The sequence below is a fragment of the Diadema antillarum genome, unplaced genomic scaffold (assembly GCF_040938485.1).
Source record: "Diadema antillarum isolate AM-2024a unplaced genomic scaffold, OU_Dant_1.0 seq00000512_RagTag, whole genome shotgun sequence".
Classification (NCBI taxonomy): Eukaryota; Metazoa; Echinodermata; class Echinoidea; order Diadematoida; family Diadematidae; genus Diadema; species Diadema antillarum.
This window is the reverse complement of record NW_027271466.1, coordinates 74,615-96,187: the sequence shown is the minus strand read 5'-3', so window position 1 is coordinate 96,187 and position 21,573 is coordinate 74,615. Positions and strand designations below refer to the sequence as shown.

Here is a 21,573-nt window from a genome sequence, read left to right as displayed (position 1 = left end):
AAAAAGAGTGAATTTAGAGTGAAATTAGAGGGAATTTTGAGTGAAAATGTTCATTTTCACTGAGGTCCTCGAAGATTTTGGAGTGATCCCTGAGGTCACTCAAAAAAGAGTGAAAATGAGCATTTTCACTCAAAATTCATTCCGATTTCACTCTAAATTCACTCTTTTTTGTATTCACTCCTTCAATAGTGAATATTTTCACTCGATCTTTTTTAGAGAGTACAAAGAACAATAATCAAAACGCTCAGATTCATCAGAAAAGTACTTATCGCACACTAGTCTTGTTCATAATTTACAGTCGCATATAATGTAAAGCTGGCAATATGCATGGATATCGTATCAGGGCAATTACCCCCAAGGATACTTATCCCCCGGATAAGATACTGCATGGTTAGTGACAAGGTTAGAGTAAAGATTAGAGTTGGGGTTGGGTCTAGGGTTAGAGTCTGGGTTAGGATTAGAATTAGGTTCAGGATTAGGATTAGGGGTTAGGGTCAGAGGAAGGGTTTTGGGTAATTGACCAGGGGTTAAATGCCCTAGACCCATGGAAGCATTATTAAGGAATCCACAATTTCGTGTTTGATTTAAACTACTGTAGGACCTATCATAGTCAAGTAAAGTTATTGACTGATTGAGCTCACAATTTTGTCAACATATTGCACGTATATAGTACTCTCATATTTGACATGTTATAGCAGTACTGTAAGTTACTAGAATTCAGCCAAGCATTCTTCAGATAACTGCATGTGTCCATTTGCTATGTGATTTTCTCCAATAAACACTGCTTCAAACGTGCACCCATGCATTCGTGTCGTCATTGAAAGTAACTTACAGCAATCTACGCACCGTTTCAATCAAATTGTTTAATAGGGCCGCTTCCCTCGCTGAAAAGAATTGATCTCTTCTTTGCTTAGTTGTTAAAGTGTATTTGTGTTGTTGTTGTTTTTTTTTTGCAGTTAGGACAATAATAGATTAAACATTTTGGTATGGATTGCAAAACTGAATAATAAAAGGCACTGAAAAACAGAATTCAAACACGTTTAATACGTTTTCATGTGTGTTTACTTTGTATTTCGAAATTAAAAACATATTCACAAAATATAGCAGCTGTGATGTATGCAATACAACAGTGAGCATTGTATGTTAAAAATTTTGAAGATACGAAGCATGGTCATGAGAACACTTTCTGCCAAGTTATCATTATCACAACCACTCTGTGCTTATTAACACTATTCCTGTACACATAATTTTTATCATAAGCATCCGGCTTAATATTGCGATTGCCCCTGTAGAAGCATGATTTGTTTTGCCAAAAGATAAGACGTGCAGATCACAAAATGGCCTTTCACTGATTGTAAGAAAAAAGGATGAATCATATATATAATGCCCATTAATGCAATATTGGCAGCCAAAGCAATCATTCATAATACAGTAACGACTTTTAAAGGGTTTTATTGGCTTGTAATCATTGAAACAAAAAACAAAAAACAAAACACACAAATATTCTAGCTATTAACGTGTAGGAAAGATGTTACTCATAAGACATCATTGCCCAACATAACTGCTAGCTCATCCATGATTATGTTCCATAGCATCATTTATAACAGGGCGTCGTTTAAATTGCACGCACAATATTGACTAATTTTTATTTATTCCTTGCTTTTTCCCTCAGTGTAACGAAACGGAAACGTTCTTCTTCGTTGACTTTAATAAAATCATTATAACTTGGAACCTTTACGCAATTCTTCGATATGAATGCACCCTGGTGTTCATAAATTGTGATATGTAATTCCAATAAATAAATGTGATCTCTTTTTTGAGTGGATAAACTTAAAAATGTAATATTGATTCATTCCATTTTGATTTACATCGACTTTTGTATTGTTGAGTCTTTGTTTTTGTTTTTCTTTGATTATGTTATTCTCTCTCATTGACAAAAATGTACCACTTTTCCTGCACGATAGTACTCAGCAAAGCTGACAGGAGACGCTCGAGGAAAGATGACATCGTGAAAACTGGGCTGTAATATCATTTGTTTTCTCCTGTATACTCCATCGTATTGTACCGTCTGCTTTGACTGCGTTTGCTTGATGAACTTTCATGTAGTTAACGTAGCTGTCGAAACCGTTCTCACGAGTGTTCTTCATTGATTTTTTTCTTCAATATCAAGGGTGGCTAATTTGTAAGTGAATTGAATTGAATTGAATTGAATAACTGAAACTGGACCGGTCTTACACTCGAGACACAGTAGACAGTTATATAGGTTATGGAATCCTGGCATGGGGAAACTGCTGTACAACTAGACTTAATTCTTTATTATTGATACAGAAAAGAGCTATACGGATAATTAACTTCGCCACATTTTTCGAACACACTAATGTCTTATTCTTTTCCAGTAGAACACTTAAGATCCAGGATTTATATCATTTTAATATCGGGTCATTTATGTATCAATTAAACTCAGGTGGTCTCCCTGATGTGTTTTCTTCGATGTTTGTCAAAAATACTGAAGTTCATTCTTACCCTACTAGACAAAAAAATTCTTTTCATCTTTCTCCTGTACGAACCGTATCTGCTTTAAAAACAATAACCACTACAGGACCTAAATTTTGGAATGAGTTGGATAGAAAAATAATCCAATCTCAGTCTCTTTATTCATTTAAACATAAACTGAAACTAGTTTTTCTGAATTCATATCTGTAGCTATTCTTCAATCCTCCTCGATATTATCTGTTCATACTTCACATTACTGACATTATCGATTATGTAACATGTGCCTCGCTCGTGATTTCTGTATTATCTCCTGAACTTCCTTTGTACACATTTGGTATCTCTGCTATTGTACACTGCATCTGACTTGTACCTCGCTCGGGTGATCACGCAACACTCAAGAAGTCTGTGCCGCGGACATTGTTTTCATTGTTTTCTTTTCTCTTTTTCTTTTTACTTTTTGGCGTTTATATTTCTCCAATTCAGAAATTGTCATTCCTTTAATTACATACCCAAGTAAGAAATAATCTCACATCCGCATCTGGGAATCTACACCCTACAAGCAATGCTTCTATGTAGATTCCTCATATTTCACATGTTTTATTGTCTTACAAGCTGTACGTGACAATTCATCCAGGCTTTTGTATTGTGATGTTTATGTTTTATGTATTTGTTGAAATGTGGAATATGGAACAATAAAAAACAAACAAACAAAACAAACAGTTCCAGCATATTTTTTTTTTTCATATTTCACTTGGGATACATTTCATCGAAATACATTAAAAAGAATACAAACCAAGCAGATACAAAATATGTTATAAATCGGGTCGTGGACAGAAAGTGTGTCAGCGTATGTAATGTACATAAGACAATTCTCTATAACTTGTGAAATATGATGGAACCGCAAAAGCAAAGCTTGTAAACGCAGGTTCCAAGAAAATATACCAGTGTAAATTTGATATGCATTCAATGGAGATAGGACACAAAGTAATAATGACGAAACTATATAAAAACTAAATTATCAAGGTACAAAGGAAAAAGAAAATAAAAGAGATGAAAAAGAAAAAGGGGAAAAAAAGAACCTAAGGAATAAGAACAGGGTAAAAAAAATTTAATATAGCAATAGCATACATATACACAAGTATATACACACATATCAAGAACCCCGAGTGACACCACTCGGGGTGAAATAATTTACGTCATTGCATTACATTCGTGAGTTCTCATTAAAATAATTATCTGTAGGGAGACAGAGGTATCTACTCTTTACACTTTGGTTTTTAAAAGATATGTTCAACTCCTACATCTTTTAAATGTTCATATCGCTTTGTAAGACCTATTCAAATTTTCCCTGATATTGTTAGTGTTATCATAGTATTAGAACAAAAGATAAATTGAACATTAACTAGGTATTTGCTCATGGAAATCACCTCTCACATTGTCACTAAATGTAAAGAGAGAGATAGAGAGAGAAATGTAAGAAATCGAGGAGTTCTTTTTTGACCTGTTATTACATGTGAGGACTTATTCAAGATTCGAGCGTACTCTACAGTTGTGGGTCACCATGAATAATTCTCGTACAGCATCAAATTAAAATCAGCTTTTCGACTTTGTCCCTTTGGAAGGTTTGTTTCAGGAGATATATCAAGTTCATAATGAGATAGGCCTATTTCTCTCAGGGGCAAATTGATATACTTGTCATCGAAAATTTCACCTGTTTTTGCTTCATTCTTCGTTTGTTGTTCTCTTGGTTTATTAGAGCAAGTAGATGGAGAATGAAATGTGTTATTAAGGCCAGCCGAAGGACAGACACGATTTTTACTGTTACTGATATTCGTGCACTCGGAACGAGACAGCGCATTTGATGTGCATTGGTCGGAAGTTATTTCTTCGTACATGAATGACTGCAGATCTTTGTATCTAGGAGAGTACTGTTCAGCTTTGGATTGACTGGATCGACCTTCTCTGGTGGTGTTATGACAGGATGGGGTTTCCATATTGTCACCAGTCTTGGTCGTTTTACGAGCTCCCTGAAGTTTACCTCCTGTAACTCTGCGCACTCCGACACTGGGAATCAGGTAGTCTTCCTCTACATCAATACTATTTTCATCCACAATTGTTTCTGTAGAGTGAGCAAAGATGACACCCTCGGGATCGGGACCCGACCTGTCTACGGAGAGCTTTTTCGTCTCAGTGGCAACATTTTCGCAATCTTGTTTCTTGACGTCCTGAAGAGATCGTGAACTATTGTCAGCTGAGTTTCGAGTAATCCCCTCGCTACTTGTCTCCGCGTTAGGAGCGCAGTCCTGTAAACATGAATAAGGAATAAAAGAAAAAATGGACACTTTATATTGTCGCTTAAATTCTATTATGGCTCAGAGCACACACGAAAGCAAGGAGATATTTATATCTCGTGCATGCTTGTTAACAATGACTTCATCATCCCCAGTTTATAAGGGGAAAATGCAATTGATACTAATGTATCAGGGCTATTAGTCCTCGAGTACACCCCCCCCCCCCCCCGGCTAAATACTTGTTAGTGATAAGGTTACAGTAAAGATTAGGGTTATGGTTGACTTTAGGGTTAGAGTTTGGGTCATGGTTAGGATTAGGTTCAGGATTAGGGTTAGAGTCAGGGGAAAGGTCGAGGGTAATTGACCATGGGGCTGATGCAAGTCTACAACCGATAAAAATATTAACAAACAGGCCTAAGTTTCTGCAAAAACTCATAATTCACTCTATCGTTATTACTCATTATATCCGTCAGTTTAAAACCATAGTCATGCATACGACGTCGACTAGTATTGACAGCGCATAATTTTGAATTTAGCAACCTCCATGCTAAGAGGCACCTTGAATCTTCTTTTCTTTTTTTTTTCAATTCAGCTTAATTGAACCTGAAAGATGTAGATTTTGATTCAGAAAAAACCCCAATCCAGATTAAATAGAGAGACTATAATTACGTTTGTATTGTTGGCACGTTTCTTAATGCACAGTCGAAGGAAACAAATAGCCAACATCGTGAGAAGAAGAATTCCCATCGCCAGCGAGGAGGAAGTGATAGCTGCTGTTTCTCGGATTCCCGATGATGACGTTGTCGTGGGTTCATTACCTTCTGCAATATAAGTTGAACATCATCAGAGAATTGAATTAAAAATCAATTGTATGAGTACGAGTGCAGTCCACATGGTCCAATAGATTCCTTTAAACCTCTGTGTTGATAACAGTAATAAGAGCTACACTAGAAGAGATTTTTTTTTTCTTATACACTCTGTGTATCACCACATTTTCGCATTGCTCATCATGGTCCTTAGCGTTTGTGCCTCTCTTCAAGTAAGGAAAAGAAGGATGTTTTGTTATAGTTAAGTGGATGGAAAGAGAACAACAGCATATCACAGAGCCTGTGATCCTATAGATAAAGTGGCATACGCTTGTTGTACGGTCTCAAAGCATACGATACTTATTAGTGCATTTGGTTAGCTTTGGATTTGATATTAATAGATTGCTTTGTTTGAGTTACACTTTGGAGAGCTTCCTTCCTTAGAGGAATATTTCTTGTTTGGCGTTCTTTTTCATCTTTTTTTCATTTCTATTATACAATTTTTTTAGGAATTCTTTATATCTTTATCAAGTTGTCAAAAGAACACGTATACTTTTAGAATTTCAACGACACAATCAACTCTTCCATTCAAAACAAGGAATACTAGTACTGCACTGTAAAGAATAGACTAACATTTCATTTAACAAAGGACCACAGCTATTTTGATTTAAACAAATCACACTAAGGAGTTCAATTTGTTCATTTTCACGTAACTCTCAGGCAAATGACGTGACAGTTTTCTTTTTTGGTGTAAATTTATGTTTACACCAGCATATCTAGAGAACTTTTTTGTGTTACTTTCTTTATGTCTTATACATTCTGTTTTATTTCCTGTTTCCGCTTTGGAGACAAAACCCCTCCATTCACATTTTTCACACAATTTCAGCGTTCGGGTGCTCTGTATTGTGTCGAATCACCTATCGACAACGTACATTCGAAGTGATAAATTGTTACTTATACCCTCAATGGAATGAAAGTAAAAGCCTAATTTCTTTGTTGACTTCTGTTGATACAGTGGTAATCCCAGAAGAAGAAGATGAACAAGAAAAAGGCAGAAGAAAGTACATTTCATCATACTTGAAATATGCCAGCGTGTATGCCAACACCAATCCTGTCAAGAAAGCAGACCTATCAGGCCGCGTATGTTCCCTTTGTCTTGGTCACTTTGCCGCCAGCCGGTTGATAAACTTGAATTGATTGAATTGAATTGAAAATTGATTGAATTGAATTGAAAATTGATTTGAATTGAATTGAATTGAATTGAAAATGGTGTTTTATTGATCAATATCTTTCGCAGCCCGGAGGCTGAATTACAGACATTGTTAACAAATGGCCATGTATACATTAAAAATACTCACAAAAAAACTTGGCATTACTGAAAGACTGAGATAGTATTGATGCTTCATCGCATTTTTTTTTACTCTGCTTTATTATCTAATTTTCAAAAGAAGTACTGGTGTAAATATGGCGACATATCATTTACCTCAACACTTGCAATATTTCAACTCCGATGATCAGTATGCTCCTACCAGCAGGACCACACAATATTCCAATAATTACGCTAAAAAGCATTTTTACATGATTGATTTTAACAACAGCGTGATTGTTCCGAGTTTATTAATGTCACTCAAGTCAGATTTTGTATACTTCCTATTAAATGAAATTAATATTTTAGTTTGTGCAATCCCCATCCAAACCTTGGGTGACCTCTAGCCCAATCCCGTCACTATTTCTTGTCTATAATTATGTATAAAGCTTGTAGTTCATGTTTATTTCTTGTTATTCATAAAGTTAATAAGTAATTTTTTTAATACCAAACTCTTATATATTAGAATGTTTGATTTTCTTTTAGCCTGGTCACTTCTTTAAAACGAACCTACATCATGTTTATGTTTGTTAATGAAAAGATCATTTTGTAACCCCACTCAACAAGATCTGGCCTGCCCCTAGATTCAGTTTTGAGACAGCTATTGTTACCCGTTTTTGTTAATGACCGCCACTAAACTACGACAAAAGAAAATGTGTTTCTACGTATTGTTGGCGCAGCAATTATGTCACTGAAGAACGAATTTTAATTTGAATGAGCCAGTAACAATGAACATACGAGGACAAGCAAAATCTATTATCGTGAAAGTCAATATGGCAGGTGACGGTAATGATCAATTGAAAACAAAGATAACAAAAGATGGTACCTATTCATTACACAAAATGCCGGATAACAATTCTTTCGAAATTGTTTCGGAGCATCAATGTAAAATAGTAAAAGATCGTTATTCCTTTTTTCCCTTGTTACGTTGGTGAGACACCCCGCCCTTGCAAATGAAACAGAGACTTTTCAGATGCTGAAGCAAATTATTACACTTTACCAGGAATGCATTTTCCCTGCATGGTGCTGCAGTAAAGTGCAGTTGAATACATTTGAAAATGATCAGGAAGCATGATTTTAGTCATGCATGTATCTCGACCAACGCCTCTTTCAATCTCTCTAACTGTATTACAGAGCAGAACTGTAGATCCAACCTCCCTGTATAGAATATTTTATATCAAACATTGGTATCTTTACACGCATGACTAAAGTGTGTGCGTAGACTTATTCCGTCTTTGTTGCCTTGTGTTCTAGACAGTGGTGTAGGCAAAAGGGCACACGTTGTCGAAATTAGGTAAAGCTGAAGAGCTCTTGACGTCAAAACAAGGCAGATGGATTATACAAATCTATCATACGGTTTCGGAGTGACTTACGTTAAGAAACGCATTCTGTCGAAAGCACTGCAGTACCGATCATAGCTTACGAAAGAGCTTTGCTAGGTCTTATCACGGTTATCGATACTATTGTTACATTTTTCATGTAACCTGTTACTGATATATGAAAACCCCTTAGTGTCTGATTATGTCGAACCACAAATTTCATATTTGTCGAGTGACAACTTCACTAGTGTACGGCCATTGTTCATGTTGTACTTCTCACAAACCACTTACGTCCACCCAATAGCTTTCCTGACACATTGTACCATTTTGATAGTATGTGTTAGTATTTTTCAATCTTAGCGTGCCCACTGAACTGTATGTTGAAATATTTCCATTTTGTAGGTACTATGTTCATGCGTACATGTAGGGTCTATTCCATTCGTGTGTTCGTTTTGCTTAGATTGCAGCGAGTACATCAAAATTACTTTAAAAGTCTCCCCAGTTTCAAAACAAGTAAACGCAACATTATTGCCCACTCTGTTAACGCGAAAGACTTGCCTCTTAATGAGAATTCATTATATATATATATATATATATATATATATATATATATATATATATACATATATGTATGTATGTGTGTGTGTGTGTGGTGAGGTAGGTGTGTGTGTGTGTGTGTGTGTGTGTGTGTGTGTGTGTGTGTTACAAACCATGTGTTGTTTGGACTGCCCGGCACGACGGGACTGAAGCGTTCCAAACCGGGAAGTACGTTGACAGGCCAGGTAATCCCACACATTGGAGTGTCGCACTGCCGTTGATGACGTATCCTTGCTCACAAATGAGAGTTACCATGGAACCAAACCACGTGCTATTGGAATCCCATTTTCCGTTTTGGACATCATCGACGTGGTCACAGAAGCCATAGGAAACTATAAAATAGAGTAAACCGTTGAAAAGCAAAAGTTTAAAAGCGTTGTTCTTCATAATCATCAAGCTTCAGTAACGAACACAGGCTTAAAAATTGATTTGTTTTGTCGCGGCTCACAACACATTTCAACCACATAGATCTCTATAATTCAACATTGTGAAGAACAGGATAACGGTGTGTATATTAATATTGTGCAATCTATCCTGTCTGTTTTAGATTTACTTTACTGTAAATTACTCATTGAAGTAGAATCGTTATGGCATCCTGTTATAGCTGCTAAATTATCTATCAGACAATGTAGGTACTTATGTATGATTTGCTACAGTGGTATTGATCTGATTGGTAGCCTGTTAGGTCAACTGCCATTATATTTTATGCTATGTAACATTTTTATAAGCTATTGAAAACTACCTGTAAGACACATCTAGAGAAAGATAATAATCAATTGACACATTGATAGTCACCATTAAATGCATAATACAGATCAGGTTTGTGTTTCAGTTCCGCCATGCTCGGACATGACCACTCGTGAAGATTGGTTTGAGAAGAGGACATGATAGCAAATGTGTCTGATGGGACGCACACGCATGCGCCTTGGTGTATGACAGCTATATCGGCGTCTTCTTCCCCCTCTTCACAAATGGAGACGCACTGTAAATTTGACTGGACGTCATGTCTAGTGAGATTTTGAATGAATGACTTGTCTGGTGAGCTTGGCCGCCTCGTGTAGCATCCAAGATACCCTGGTTCTGTGACGAAAGATTATAGAGAGCAAGGGTAAACATCTAGATCAAGTCAAATCATCTCTCCCCTTGGGAAATGATGACTATTTTAAGCAAGCTAAGAGTTTGTATACTTCGTACTCTATTGATTTAAGAAATTGATACGTTTGTGGAGAGTTTAACGAAAAGAAACCCTGAGAAACATGATGAAAATGAGAGTACTGATTTTCTTCACGATATGATCCTTCGATATTGTCACAAGGCGAGGAACGTTTGCAAAATTCCAAACATGGCGTCTATTAGAGGTAAAATAACACATAGGTTAACTCTTCATGATGGCTGTCATGGTGACTGTGACGTCATTATGTCTGTAATATTCATATTTTGCATGTCTGTGAGAGTATGAATTACTGTATGGCTGATAACTCCATCACGTTACTAGTATAATCCTCTATTGGCTTTATTAGTCGATAATGATTGGCGCATTACATTACACGCTGAATAGCTTATGTATGCAACATGAGGAGAGTAAAATTTCTTCAAATGAAGCACAGGTAAGATCAATAATAATAATTGATAGGAGTTACACACCTCGGCATCTTAGCTGCACAACTTTTCTAGAAAGACATTCGGCAGTTGTCCATGAACAGTACATCAAATTTTGCGAATCTGTGCAACGAAATTAAAAGAGAGCAACTTCACGCCAGATTAGGCAGTCGTTAAATTTACGATATTTCCTTACTTTCTACAGGGAACAAGCAACAATGAAAAAGAAGTCTTTAAAAAGAATTCGATAGAGATAATATCGGTTGTGCTTTGGAGGATAACGATATATTTGCGATAAAAACGCAAAACTTCGAAAAGAAATTCCATTTGCAGCACCTTGATGCATGATATCAATGCTTCCAACAGTGACATAAACATCAGCACATATCATTTTCTATTGTAACCCCTTTGCATCGTGAACGATTTCAACACAGATGAGAATTATCCCTACTGTGAAAAACAAAGAAGAAACTGAATGTTTAAAATTAAAGAAATGGACGAACGATATTTGATATTTTGAAACATGTCTAAGGACAATATCGGTGTCTTACCAAAGAATAACATCGCTTCTTTCTCTTGAATGGTTTTCTCTCCTTGTTGTCTAATTGCGTATCATGCAAAGCTTTTGGCCATTTTCAGTTAATGTTCAACAAAATATAGATAGCAGAATTTCTTCTTTTTTTCCATTTTTCATATATATATATATATATATATATATAGATACATAGATATATTTCTGTTACCCTCCCCCACCCGCAGGGGAAAAAATGTGTTTTTTCTTCTCAAGAAAAAAATATACCTTATTTGCCTCTTGCCCTTACAACTTTAACATATATCTTGTAACCATTTTTTCCCCCTCAATGCTCGATCTCTATTCCTGTTGTACATACGTAGGACCTAATAAGTTCTTAATATTTCGTAAAGTGGAAAAAAAATCTTCGGCTTATTGCATTTCATTTACCATTTAACTTCGGATACATTTTAACATTAATTTTGTTTTACATTCCTTTAACTTGTAACGTTGAAGAACTCAAACGGGTTATTAATGTATAACATATTCACTTACGCTGGGGACATCTTTCAGCTTTGATCCACTTTGTTGCGTTGAAATCCCGGTTGAAATAGGGTGGTAAACTAATGCTAGAAATCCCTTGAAATGTCGGGAAACCAAGCTCTCCACAGATCGAATCAGCAGCCTCATCAGTGAAGCCATCACTGCAAACAAAGCTGTTCGTAGATGATCTCAACGCCACGATACCCTCGAGCGGGGAACGTTCTCCGATGAGCTCAACGACCGGCTCATCTGATGAACCACAACGGAAAAATGTCAAAATAACTACACATTCAATCTTTCCAAGCATACGTGTTCAGTTTAAAATAATAATGATAAAAAAAAAACATATGTCTGAAATGAATCCAGAATATACAAACGTTATAATAGTAAGCTTATAAAATAAGATTAAAACCTAAAAATAAATTTCATGAAATATTCATTTCAAAATTGCTATTGATTATTCTATCACACTACGCATGAAAGACGCAGTATTACTCAAACATCAGGAGGACAACAGAAACGCGTACAGGCCCGTATATAAGTCATTCTTACATCTGTTCGATCTCATTAAGCTAAACGTTTTAAGGTTTTATTGCTGAGTTTATTTCCCTTTTATTTTTCCAGTCATCTTTCGTTGGAGCATCTAGAGATTGATAAAAAAAAAGTCATGCATATATAAAACTTGGTTATTTAGACAAGCTTTTTTGTAAACATTTCCTTCATTCCTTTTCTCATACCTCCTTTTCACTGGTTTTTTTCTCTCTGCCTCTCTTTCTTGCGCCATGAGCATCTTTTCATGATGGATACCGGCGCATTACAAGTGTTCATACTATTATTATTATTATTATTTATGAGTGACTGTCTCACTACCAACGGGGTGCGACCCTAGAGGGCCGTGTATGTAATAACCTTTGGAAAGTTACAGTAGCTATCGCGGAAGAAAATAAATGTTAGCAATCCATCAATCTTTAGACTGATAACACCCAACATCACTTCCTGCACAGCTATTACACATAAGATTCTTGTCATCTCTTATTCTATCGACACAGAGTAATAGTTCTGTTTATTCATATGGTGCTCTCTTAATTCTTTGTATGCATTTTCATTTTCTCTCTATTTTTTTTTTTGGGGGGGGGGGGGGTTGCCTACAATGTGAGCGAAATTCCACCAGTCTCAGCAAATAATACAAAGATTTAAAAAACGCATAATATACCTGAGATGGATCATCGAATGGGTCATCGAACGGATATTCTTGTATTTACCAATTGCGTATATCTGTCATGCTAATATCTAAATTTCAAGCAAGATTTGTCTTCATACCATAAAATTGTCGATGCTTTGATCAGCTGATAGATTGATAAAGCATTCAATCCTGAGCATTGTCTGTCTCAAAGACCTAAATCCACTGTACTCCAGTGTTTCGAAATAGCGGTCTTCCTATGGTGTTAACTTTATCTTGATATTATCACTCTTATATCTTCAGACATGCTATATATAAGAGCGAATGTGTGCGGCCTTGCCCGTAGTGAAAGAATTGTAAAATTATTTCACCTGAAGCAGGCATGGTATACGCACATGGTGTATTGTATGCTTTGGGCACTCTTCCGAATATGCATGACCCAATCAAAACAAACTGGATCTTACAAATTTTGGTATTCGTCGCTGTTTGAATCTCAACGGAGAGAAATTATGGACTAAATCTTTAACTAAAACCTTCTGGTGGTTTTACAGTGTTTCGTATGTTTTTCTCTCTTACCTTTTAAACATGACGCGGTGATGTTGACTTTTACTGGGTAAAGAATATTTCCGAATCGGCTGTAAATGCGCACGCGAAGTTTGAGCTTACTGCCGAGTGAGAAGATAGGTGAAGATTTCTTGTAATTCAAAAGTACAACTTCACTTTTGGTGGTTGATGTCTTATCTTCGATAGTGACTTTCATGTACTGATTGTTGATCGACTGAAGCCGTAGAACGATTCTTTGACCCTTGGGTGCTTGTATTTGCCACCTGTCATTAACTACACGTATAGCGCTATCTGCCTGGATCGTAATGGATGTTAGGCCCTTCGAACAGTCCAGAGTGTCACCTGAAATAAGGCAGCAGGGGCGAAAAAACAACAACAAACAAACGTGGAATATGACCGATGAATAATTCCTCTCAAGTTCTTTCCAACGCATTTGCAGAATGTTAGAAACTTTGTCTAGATGTATAAAGCAACCTAAATCAGGGTCTGACGAGCAGGTGTATAGCTTCTTTTTTCCAACGACATACCGTTAGCACGACTTCTTTTTTGAATCACGGTAAAAAACAAATAAACAAATAAACAAAAACTTGTCTGACCCCCTTTCAGATTGGGCACATTTCTGTTGCATATCGGAGTGCATCTGTTTAAATGTTTGTCTGAAATTTCTCTTTTGGATATTTAAAAAAAAAAAATGGGGGGGGGGGGGGGGGGAGAACACACCAGCATAGGATTCCACAGAGTTGTAAGGGTACCAGTCAACACAGAGGCAACTTTAGAACAATTAATTTTTGCAGAATCATCGGGAGTCAACAAGAAACCAGCGGACAACATCTTTATTTTCTGAATGAGGTACAAAACTTTAAAATAGTATTACTTACTTATCAAGCTTGAAATATTTGAGACAGGGAGAGAGAGTATGATCACAAATATCCATTTGTTGAAAAAGACGCCATTGCCGTAAGTCCCCATGTTTGATTCACTAGCCGAACTTCATCAAAGCATCAACTAGGGAAGAATGAACAGCTCCTATCTTCCAGCAAAACTCTTAGGCCTACAATAATCATTCATAACACTGTAGTAAAAGACAGCATGGCGCAACCCGTCACGGTGAATCAAACTGGGTCGTTTAGAGAACACACACCCTATACAAATCACTCTGTCGCAGGGTATCAGGAAAACACAGACCTTTATGATATCACTTAATGTAATCCACGAGGTTCATCAAAGGGATTCTGTCAAGAACAGTTTCACTTTAAAAGTTCAAGAGTCCAGATGCCAAAGGATCTCTCTTCTCAGAATGAAACTAGAACCAGATCATCTATCAGACTCGTTAACACGAATGTCATTCTCATTATACATGTACTTCAGCGAAAACCTCATAAATCAGGTGGAATGAAAGCTTCAAATCATATGGACTGATAAACGTGTTGTCACATTCTATTGTCTGTTTAATGATTTACAGATATCATTCTGAAAACTCTTCTGACAACTGAGCCCGTTTGTTCTGTAAAAGATCCTAAGATATACCCTCAGTAGTTTAGGGGTTTTGGATCTGTTATTATACAATGTTTTAAGTGTGCAGCTGCAGATGCCTGCTTGATCTTTACGAAATTGTGTTCTTTGATTCACGATATGAAAATAAAGTAAAAGAACAAATAAGCAAACCAAAATGAATGAATGAATGAATGAATTAATGAATTAATGAATGAATGAATTAATTAATTAATTAATACATAAATAAATAAATAAATAAAGTACCCTCTGTTTAGCCCTTTTCGCCTTTGAAGAGCTTGTCCGACTTACCATCTCATTGCTGTTTTTGTGCATGGAGATGATAGATTGTGCAAATCAAGAGACGAAATTATCATTTGAGAAAGCAACATTTTCGACAACAAAAAACAATCTTGTCTCCTGGGTTCTATGCAGGAAAGGAGCATTACATGTTTCATCCATTATATTTCTTCCTTTATGCTATTGCTTTTCTTTCGTCCAAACGGGGGGGGGGGGGGGGCAGTGTGAAAAAACCTGCACCAAGTAAACTTAATACTATGGCAGTTGGTATATCGATATGCAAACTTGCGGATAGTTAAAGGTAGCCAGCATGTGCTTCTTGTTATGCTCCCCCCCCCCCAAAAAAAAAAGAGAGAGAGAGAGAGAGAGAGAGAGAGAGAGAGAGAGAGAGAAAATAAACATGATGGACGAAATATTCAATTGATAGACCAAAATAGGATAGAGTAGGTGTAAATATCAAATCCTATTTTGATTTTGAAGTGGATTTTCTAGTCAACACTAGGCCCACTTAAAAATACAATTCTAGCCAGAGTATTATCGATTGTATGCCGATACATCATGGTTATACCTCAGACAACCTGACTCTTTGTGCTGTTTGCTGAATCAGGGGTTCAATTTTGTTCAGAAATTATTCTCCTTGTTTGTTAGGGTCTGTTACTTCTTATCAATTCCTCCGTTTTCCCTTCCTGATTATTGTCATTCTTATGATTTGAATTTTGTGTTTATTTATGATGTGTGTAAAAAGAGGTGTAGAAATCTATGTCGCCAAATCGAACGTCAAGGAAATAGACGCTATTTAACTAGCGCCACCACATCACCAAGGTTAATGACAGCGATAACGATAATTATATATAGGATAATTGAACGTCAGCTAGTCGGTGCGCACTTTTGAGGCGACTGTGACCTCCGTGGATTCCATGATAGATCACGCTCATTAATTTACATTAACTGGCCCTTAATTTGCAGAAAAGAATGTTTATTATGTAAGCTTACAGGGGCGTCACCAGCTTTTTGTCAAGGGGGGTGCGTTTTGACACTAAATGTTTACGAGATTTTTTGGACAGACATTTTGAATATTAGGAAGCTCTCAATGCCTAAACTTTTACTGGTTTTTTTTTAGGGAAACCAAGCGGGGAAAGAGCACCGGCGTGCCGGTAGCTAGGATTTCATCTTGGGGGGGGGGGGGGGGGGTTAGTATGCGAGGGAGCGAGCAAGGGTGGGGGAGGGTGTGGAAGTGCCGGAGAGGGTTGTACCCCTTATAAATGGATTATGGAATGACGGTGTGAAACGACAAATTACTGGCAGCGATATCAGGGGAATGGCATCACGACTACATGCGAGCGAGCGGAGCGAGCGAGCTTGAAAATTTTGACATTTTCAAACCACAGTCCAAAAACTGCCGTTTGTAGCCATATTTTTTTGCTTTGTAAATTAAGGGGGGCGCACCGGGCGCAACTGCTGGCAATTACTGGCAGCAACATCAGGTGAATGGCATAATGATTAAATGCGAGCGAGCAAAGAGAGCAAGCTTGGAAATTTTGATATTTTACAGTCCAAAAACTGCCATTTGGAGCCATATTTTTTCGCTTTGGAAATAAAGGAGGGGTGGGGGCGCAACGGGTGCAACTGCCGGTAATTACTGGCAGCAACATCAGGAGAATTGCATAACAATTAAATGCGAGCGAGCGAGCGAGCTTGAAAATTTTGACATTTTACAGTCCAAAAACTGCCGTTTGTAGCCATATTTTTTTGCTTTGGAAATTAAGGGGGGTGGGGGCGCACCGGGCGCAACTGCTGGCAATTACTGGCAGCAACGTCAGGTGAATGGCATAACAATTAAATGCGAGCGAGCGAAGAGAGCGAGCTTGAAAATTTTGACATTAAAGTCCCAAAACTGCCATTTGGAGCCATATTTTTTCGCTTTGGAAATAAAGGAGGTGGGGAGGGGGGGGGGGGGGGCGCACCGGGCGCAACTGCCGGCAATTACTGGCAGCAACATCAGGAGAATTGCGAATAACAATTAAAATGTGAGCGAGCGAGCGAGCGAGCTTGAAAATTTTGATATTTTACAGTAAAAAACAAACAAACTGCCGTTTGTAGCTATATTTCTTCGCTTTAGAATTTAAGGGGGCGCATCGGGTGCAACTGTCATGCTGGCAAATACTGGCAGCAATATCAGGAGAGCATAATGATTACATTCGAGCGAGCGGAACGAGCGAGCTTGAAAATATTACATTTTACAGTCCAAAAACTGCCGTTCTTTTCTTAGCCATATTTTTTCGCTTTGGAAATTAAGGGGAGAGGGGCACCGAGCGGAACTGCTGGCAATTACTGGCAGCAACATCAGGTGAATCGCATAACGATTAAATGCGAGCGAGCGAAGAGAGCGAGCTTGAACATTTTACATTTTACAGTCCCAAAACTGCAGTTCTTAGCCATTTTTTCGCTTTGAAAATTAAGGGGGGGCGCACCGGGCGCAACTGCAGGCAATTACTGGCAGCAACATCAGAAGAATGGCATAAAGATTAAATGCGAGCGAACGGAGCGAGCGAGCTTGAAAATTTGACATTTTACAGTCCCCAAATTGCCGTTTGTAGCCATATTTTTTTTTGCTTTGGAAATTAAGGGGGGCGCACCAGGCGTAACTGCCGGCAATTACTGGCAGCAACTTCAAGAGAATGGCATTACGACTAAATGCGAGCGAGAGGAGCGAGCGAGCTTGAAAAATTTGACATTTTACTGTCCAAAAACTGCCGTTTGAAGCTATATCATTTTTTTTTCGCTTTGGAAATTAAAGGGGGGGGGGGGGGGACACCCGGTGCGCCCGGTGCGCCCCTCTCCCTGGATCCGCCACTGGTAGTCAAGGGTGTGGGTTTGTGTTCATGACTGGGGGAGGTATGACCAGCGAGGTGGCGTCGAAGTGACCAAGCGGGGAAAGGATGTCCAAAATCTGCACTTTAGAACATCCCCTAAACTAATTGTGCGTGTTTGTTTGTGTGTGTGTCTTATATGTACATGGAAAAGTTAGGAATTAGCCCAGGTCAAGTCTTTTTATTGGCAATGCAAGACATTTTTACATAGACTAGTATGTAAAGCAACACTGCAAAATCAATGATCTAGCTTTGATATAACGAAGCGTATTATAAGGTACAAAGGTGTACATTCTACATCACATTGCGCAACATTGTAGCGACTCTTCGTTCGGATATACTGAGTACACTGCGCACATCCTGCTTATATACAGAATGCCAACCAGGAATCATGCTGAATCACAATCTTTTGTCGGGTCCGGGCTTTTTGAACAATGTTTCACGCTATATACCTATCTAATTATGGTTAGAAGAAATCATAGAAAAATATCTTATTTCTTGATCACCCTTTCGTTCAAAAGCAGTTTACTAACACTTGAATTACTATTTCGGTAAGTCTTTTTTTTTTTTTTGCCAGCGGATTGGGAGGGGGGCGCACCCCCCCCCCCCCCTCCGTAGTTACGCCACTGCTTTTGGGTGAAATAATTGGACAGATTTCTTGAATTCTAACAAAAAAGCAAGAAAATCTTTTCATCGCGGGAATTATGATTATGTTGGATGGGGCAAACGTGTATAAGTGCTCCGTATCGAAATACGGATGTACAGTACGGTCGATAAATAGTAAACACTGTAGAATACTAATAGACATGTACAAAATCAGTGCTGCCAGAACCAGGGGTGCGAATTGATTTGTGTGTGTGTGTGTGTGTGTGTGTGTGTGTGTGTGTGTGTGTGTGTCCCTGGTGCAAAATATATTTAAAAAAATAGAAAAGAGTAATTACTTAGCGTCCGGCGTTGAGGTCGCTCGCAGACTGATTTTTTTTTTTTTTTTTTTTTTTTTTTTTTTAAGGATCTGAAGGGGGGTGCGTTCGCACCCAACGCACCCCCCCTGGTGACGCCCATGGCTTACTGTACGTCGCTCTGCAAAAAGTGTCGTGACTGCCAAGCATGTACAATGATCATAAAGTACGCTAGTTTTGCTCTGTCAGTTTAGGAGCAATAAAGGGTATTTCAGTTTTATACGAGGCTCACTCTGCCACTCTGTTGTGGCAATAATCTATCATTCGAAAGTAACAAATAAAAAAACTCAAATATATCATATCTGTTTTCGCCTCCGTGTTAAGTATGCGCATATTTACGCGGGCGTCAAATGAGGCGATCGTACAGTGATATGTGAGGTGACAGTACACTAAGATGAGGTCTGGTTATTGGTAGGGTTTGGCGCATACATTTTCCATCTCACAGTCTCACATCCAGTTAAAGAAGTGGAACAATAAACTTAACATTTCCCGTTTCCCATGAGCTGTCATGAGATTTCAGCATATGGGGAAAATGAAGTATTCGAATGAAATTCCTCCATGCGGTATAGTGTTTGTATGGATTCAGACATGACAGATGACTGTACAGTGATGTCAGGGGATAGTCCTGTGAGGTCTGGTTTTTAACGAATTGGACCCATGTTCAGTAGGTCTAAAGTTGATTCTAAAAGGGAATTCTTGAATTTCGATTACAAACTGTTATCTATTTTTGTTTTAACATATCAACATGAAAAAAACCCACCATATTCTCACTGATATTCTTCCTTTCTACACGTTTAGTATACAAGCCGGCACAGTAATTTCGAATAATATAATTGAGATCCTGCAGTAGACATTGGTAAAGGGGCAGTTCGGCCACAAACTGGTCATTATTATTTGACACAACATCAAACCATAAGTAATAATTCTATTAAGAAATCACTGCCATTTTTTTTTTCGTTCGTGCCATGTATTACAGTTCCTGTTTACCTTTGGGAGCAGTGCTTTAAGATATGTTCAAGATATCACTTTTGAAGCATATGTATATATGTCAGTTGTATCACAAAACATCCTACTATTTAACATTTTTTTTTTTAAATAAAGCCTAAAATACAAGGAGATATGATTATTATTCTCATTAAACCACAAGTGTAGACGGTTTCGTATGGAAAATCTGTGTTATAACTATTGTTCACACTTGGTGTATTTAACAATACTCAACATTGATTATATTGGTTCAAAATTTTACATTGGTTATTTCATTCCCTAACTCACATTAATTTAGAACTATTTTGAAACACTAATGCTGGGCTTTTGTTTCATCGGCAAATGGTAAATTATGCCTTTAAATAATTTTCGGATGCTAAAATTGAGGCGACTGGATTCTAATATATTCACCATGATGAATCCACCAAACAACTTTAATCAAATTCATCTAAAGAGGAGACAAACATTCGGCATACATTTCTTATTCACATGAAGACATTTGACCCGTTGGGTCTCTTGTTTAATGTAAAATCTATTTAGAGAGGAACAGTTTAAATGACTATTTCTGAGTGAGTGAGAATACACAGAAAAAAAAAAAAACTCACAAACTTGGTGATTAAGTTTGCTTTTCCCCCCCCCCCCCTGGCAACCAGCGGTATGCACCTAGAATCACCGCAATCTTTACACCATGTAACGTGATTTTCTGTTTGTATTTTGTGTTGAATTAATACCAGATAAATAAACGGATAAATAAATTAATTGTAGTAGTAATAATAATGATAATAATGATAATGATGATGATGATGATTGATAATAATACCAATAATAATAATAATAATAATGATAATAATAATAATAATAATAAAAATAACCTTGAATTGCGGGTTTCCTAATCAAGTTATAAATAAAAACATAATTGGCTGTATACACTTCTGGCCTTAAATGACAAACATCATGAAGGATAACATAATTACGAACTATAGTATTGCTGCATTAGTTTCGAAAGATAATATCGTATATTATTAGTAGAACTAAAATAAAAAACAAACTTCTATGTCCATTTCTTTCGTGGTATAGTTGGTCAAAATGAGTTCATGAGCAATAAATTGACATGCTGATGTCATGTCCTCACAAATATTCCCTTAGCTCAATGGGCGTACAAAATATGAAGTTTACGTTCACTCAAAACAGTACCAACCTTCACCCGCACTTTTAAAAAGTCGGCAATGCTTGAGCATTGTATATCTAGAATGATTAATGTGTTAGTTTCAATTTCTTCTCCATCAGTTCCCTTTAATAAAACGTTCCCTTTAATAAAAAGTAACAAGGATTTGTAGGCCTATGTAAGCAAATTAAAGGGAAATTTGTGTTGCGATTTTAACATATATACCTTCTTAATCTCTGTCCAGCGTCAACAGAAATTTCCACTGCTTTTATTCATCCCATTAAGGATATAGATGCAACTCACCTTTACCGTGAAGTTCACTTGGAAGTTTCGCTTTCATTTCACGCACCTGTTGCGCTATAAAGAATAACGATGATAGATCATTACATCATATCACTGCATAAACTATACATGAGAAAGTTTCGTGCGCACCCACCACGAGCAGGAATGGCAGGGCAGGTATAATAGTGGTCGAGCGATTGTGACGATTTGACATGCGTAAAGCCTGTATTGCATTCACTGACACAAATTGCGC

General features: G+C 37.4%; 1 protein-coding gene across 1 annotated transcript; it reads right to left on the bottom strand.

Annotated features, from left to right (window-relative positions):
- Positions 1-3,923: 3,923 nt before the first annotated feature.
- LOC139734155 (uncharacterized) lies at positions 3,924-13,089 on the bottom strand. The gene is made up of 8 exons (XM_071644960.1): positions 13,077-13,089; positions 11,538-11,774; positions 10,517-10,594; positions 9,668-9,952; positions 8,986-9,204; positions 5,454-5,605; positions 4,532-4,796; positions 3,924-3,934 (listed from the first exon to the last, which is right to left on the bottom strand). Exons 1-8 carry the CDS (start codon positions 13,087-13,089, stop codon positions 3,924-3,926), a joined length of 1,260 nt encoding a protein of 419 aa, XP_071501061.1.
- Positions 13,090-21,573: the final 8,484 nt, after the last annotated feature.

Bases quoted from the DNA above. Each gene is read 5' to 3' on its own strand.
- LOC139734155 (XM_071644960.1), bottom strand. The intron at 10,595-11,537 runs GTAAGTGAATAT...TTCGTTGCACAG, and splicing joins AGCTGAAAGATGTCCCCAGC to ATTCGCAAAATTTGATGTAC. The intron at 5,606-8,985 runs GTTTGTAACACA...CTTATATTGCAG, and splicing joins GGCAGTCCAAACAACACATG to AAGGTAATGAACCCACGACA.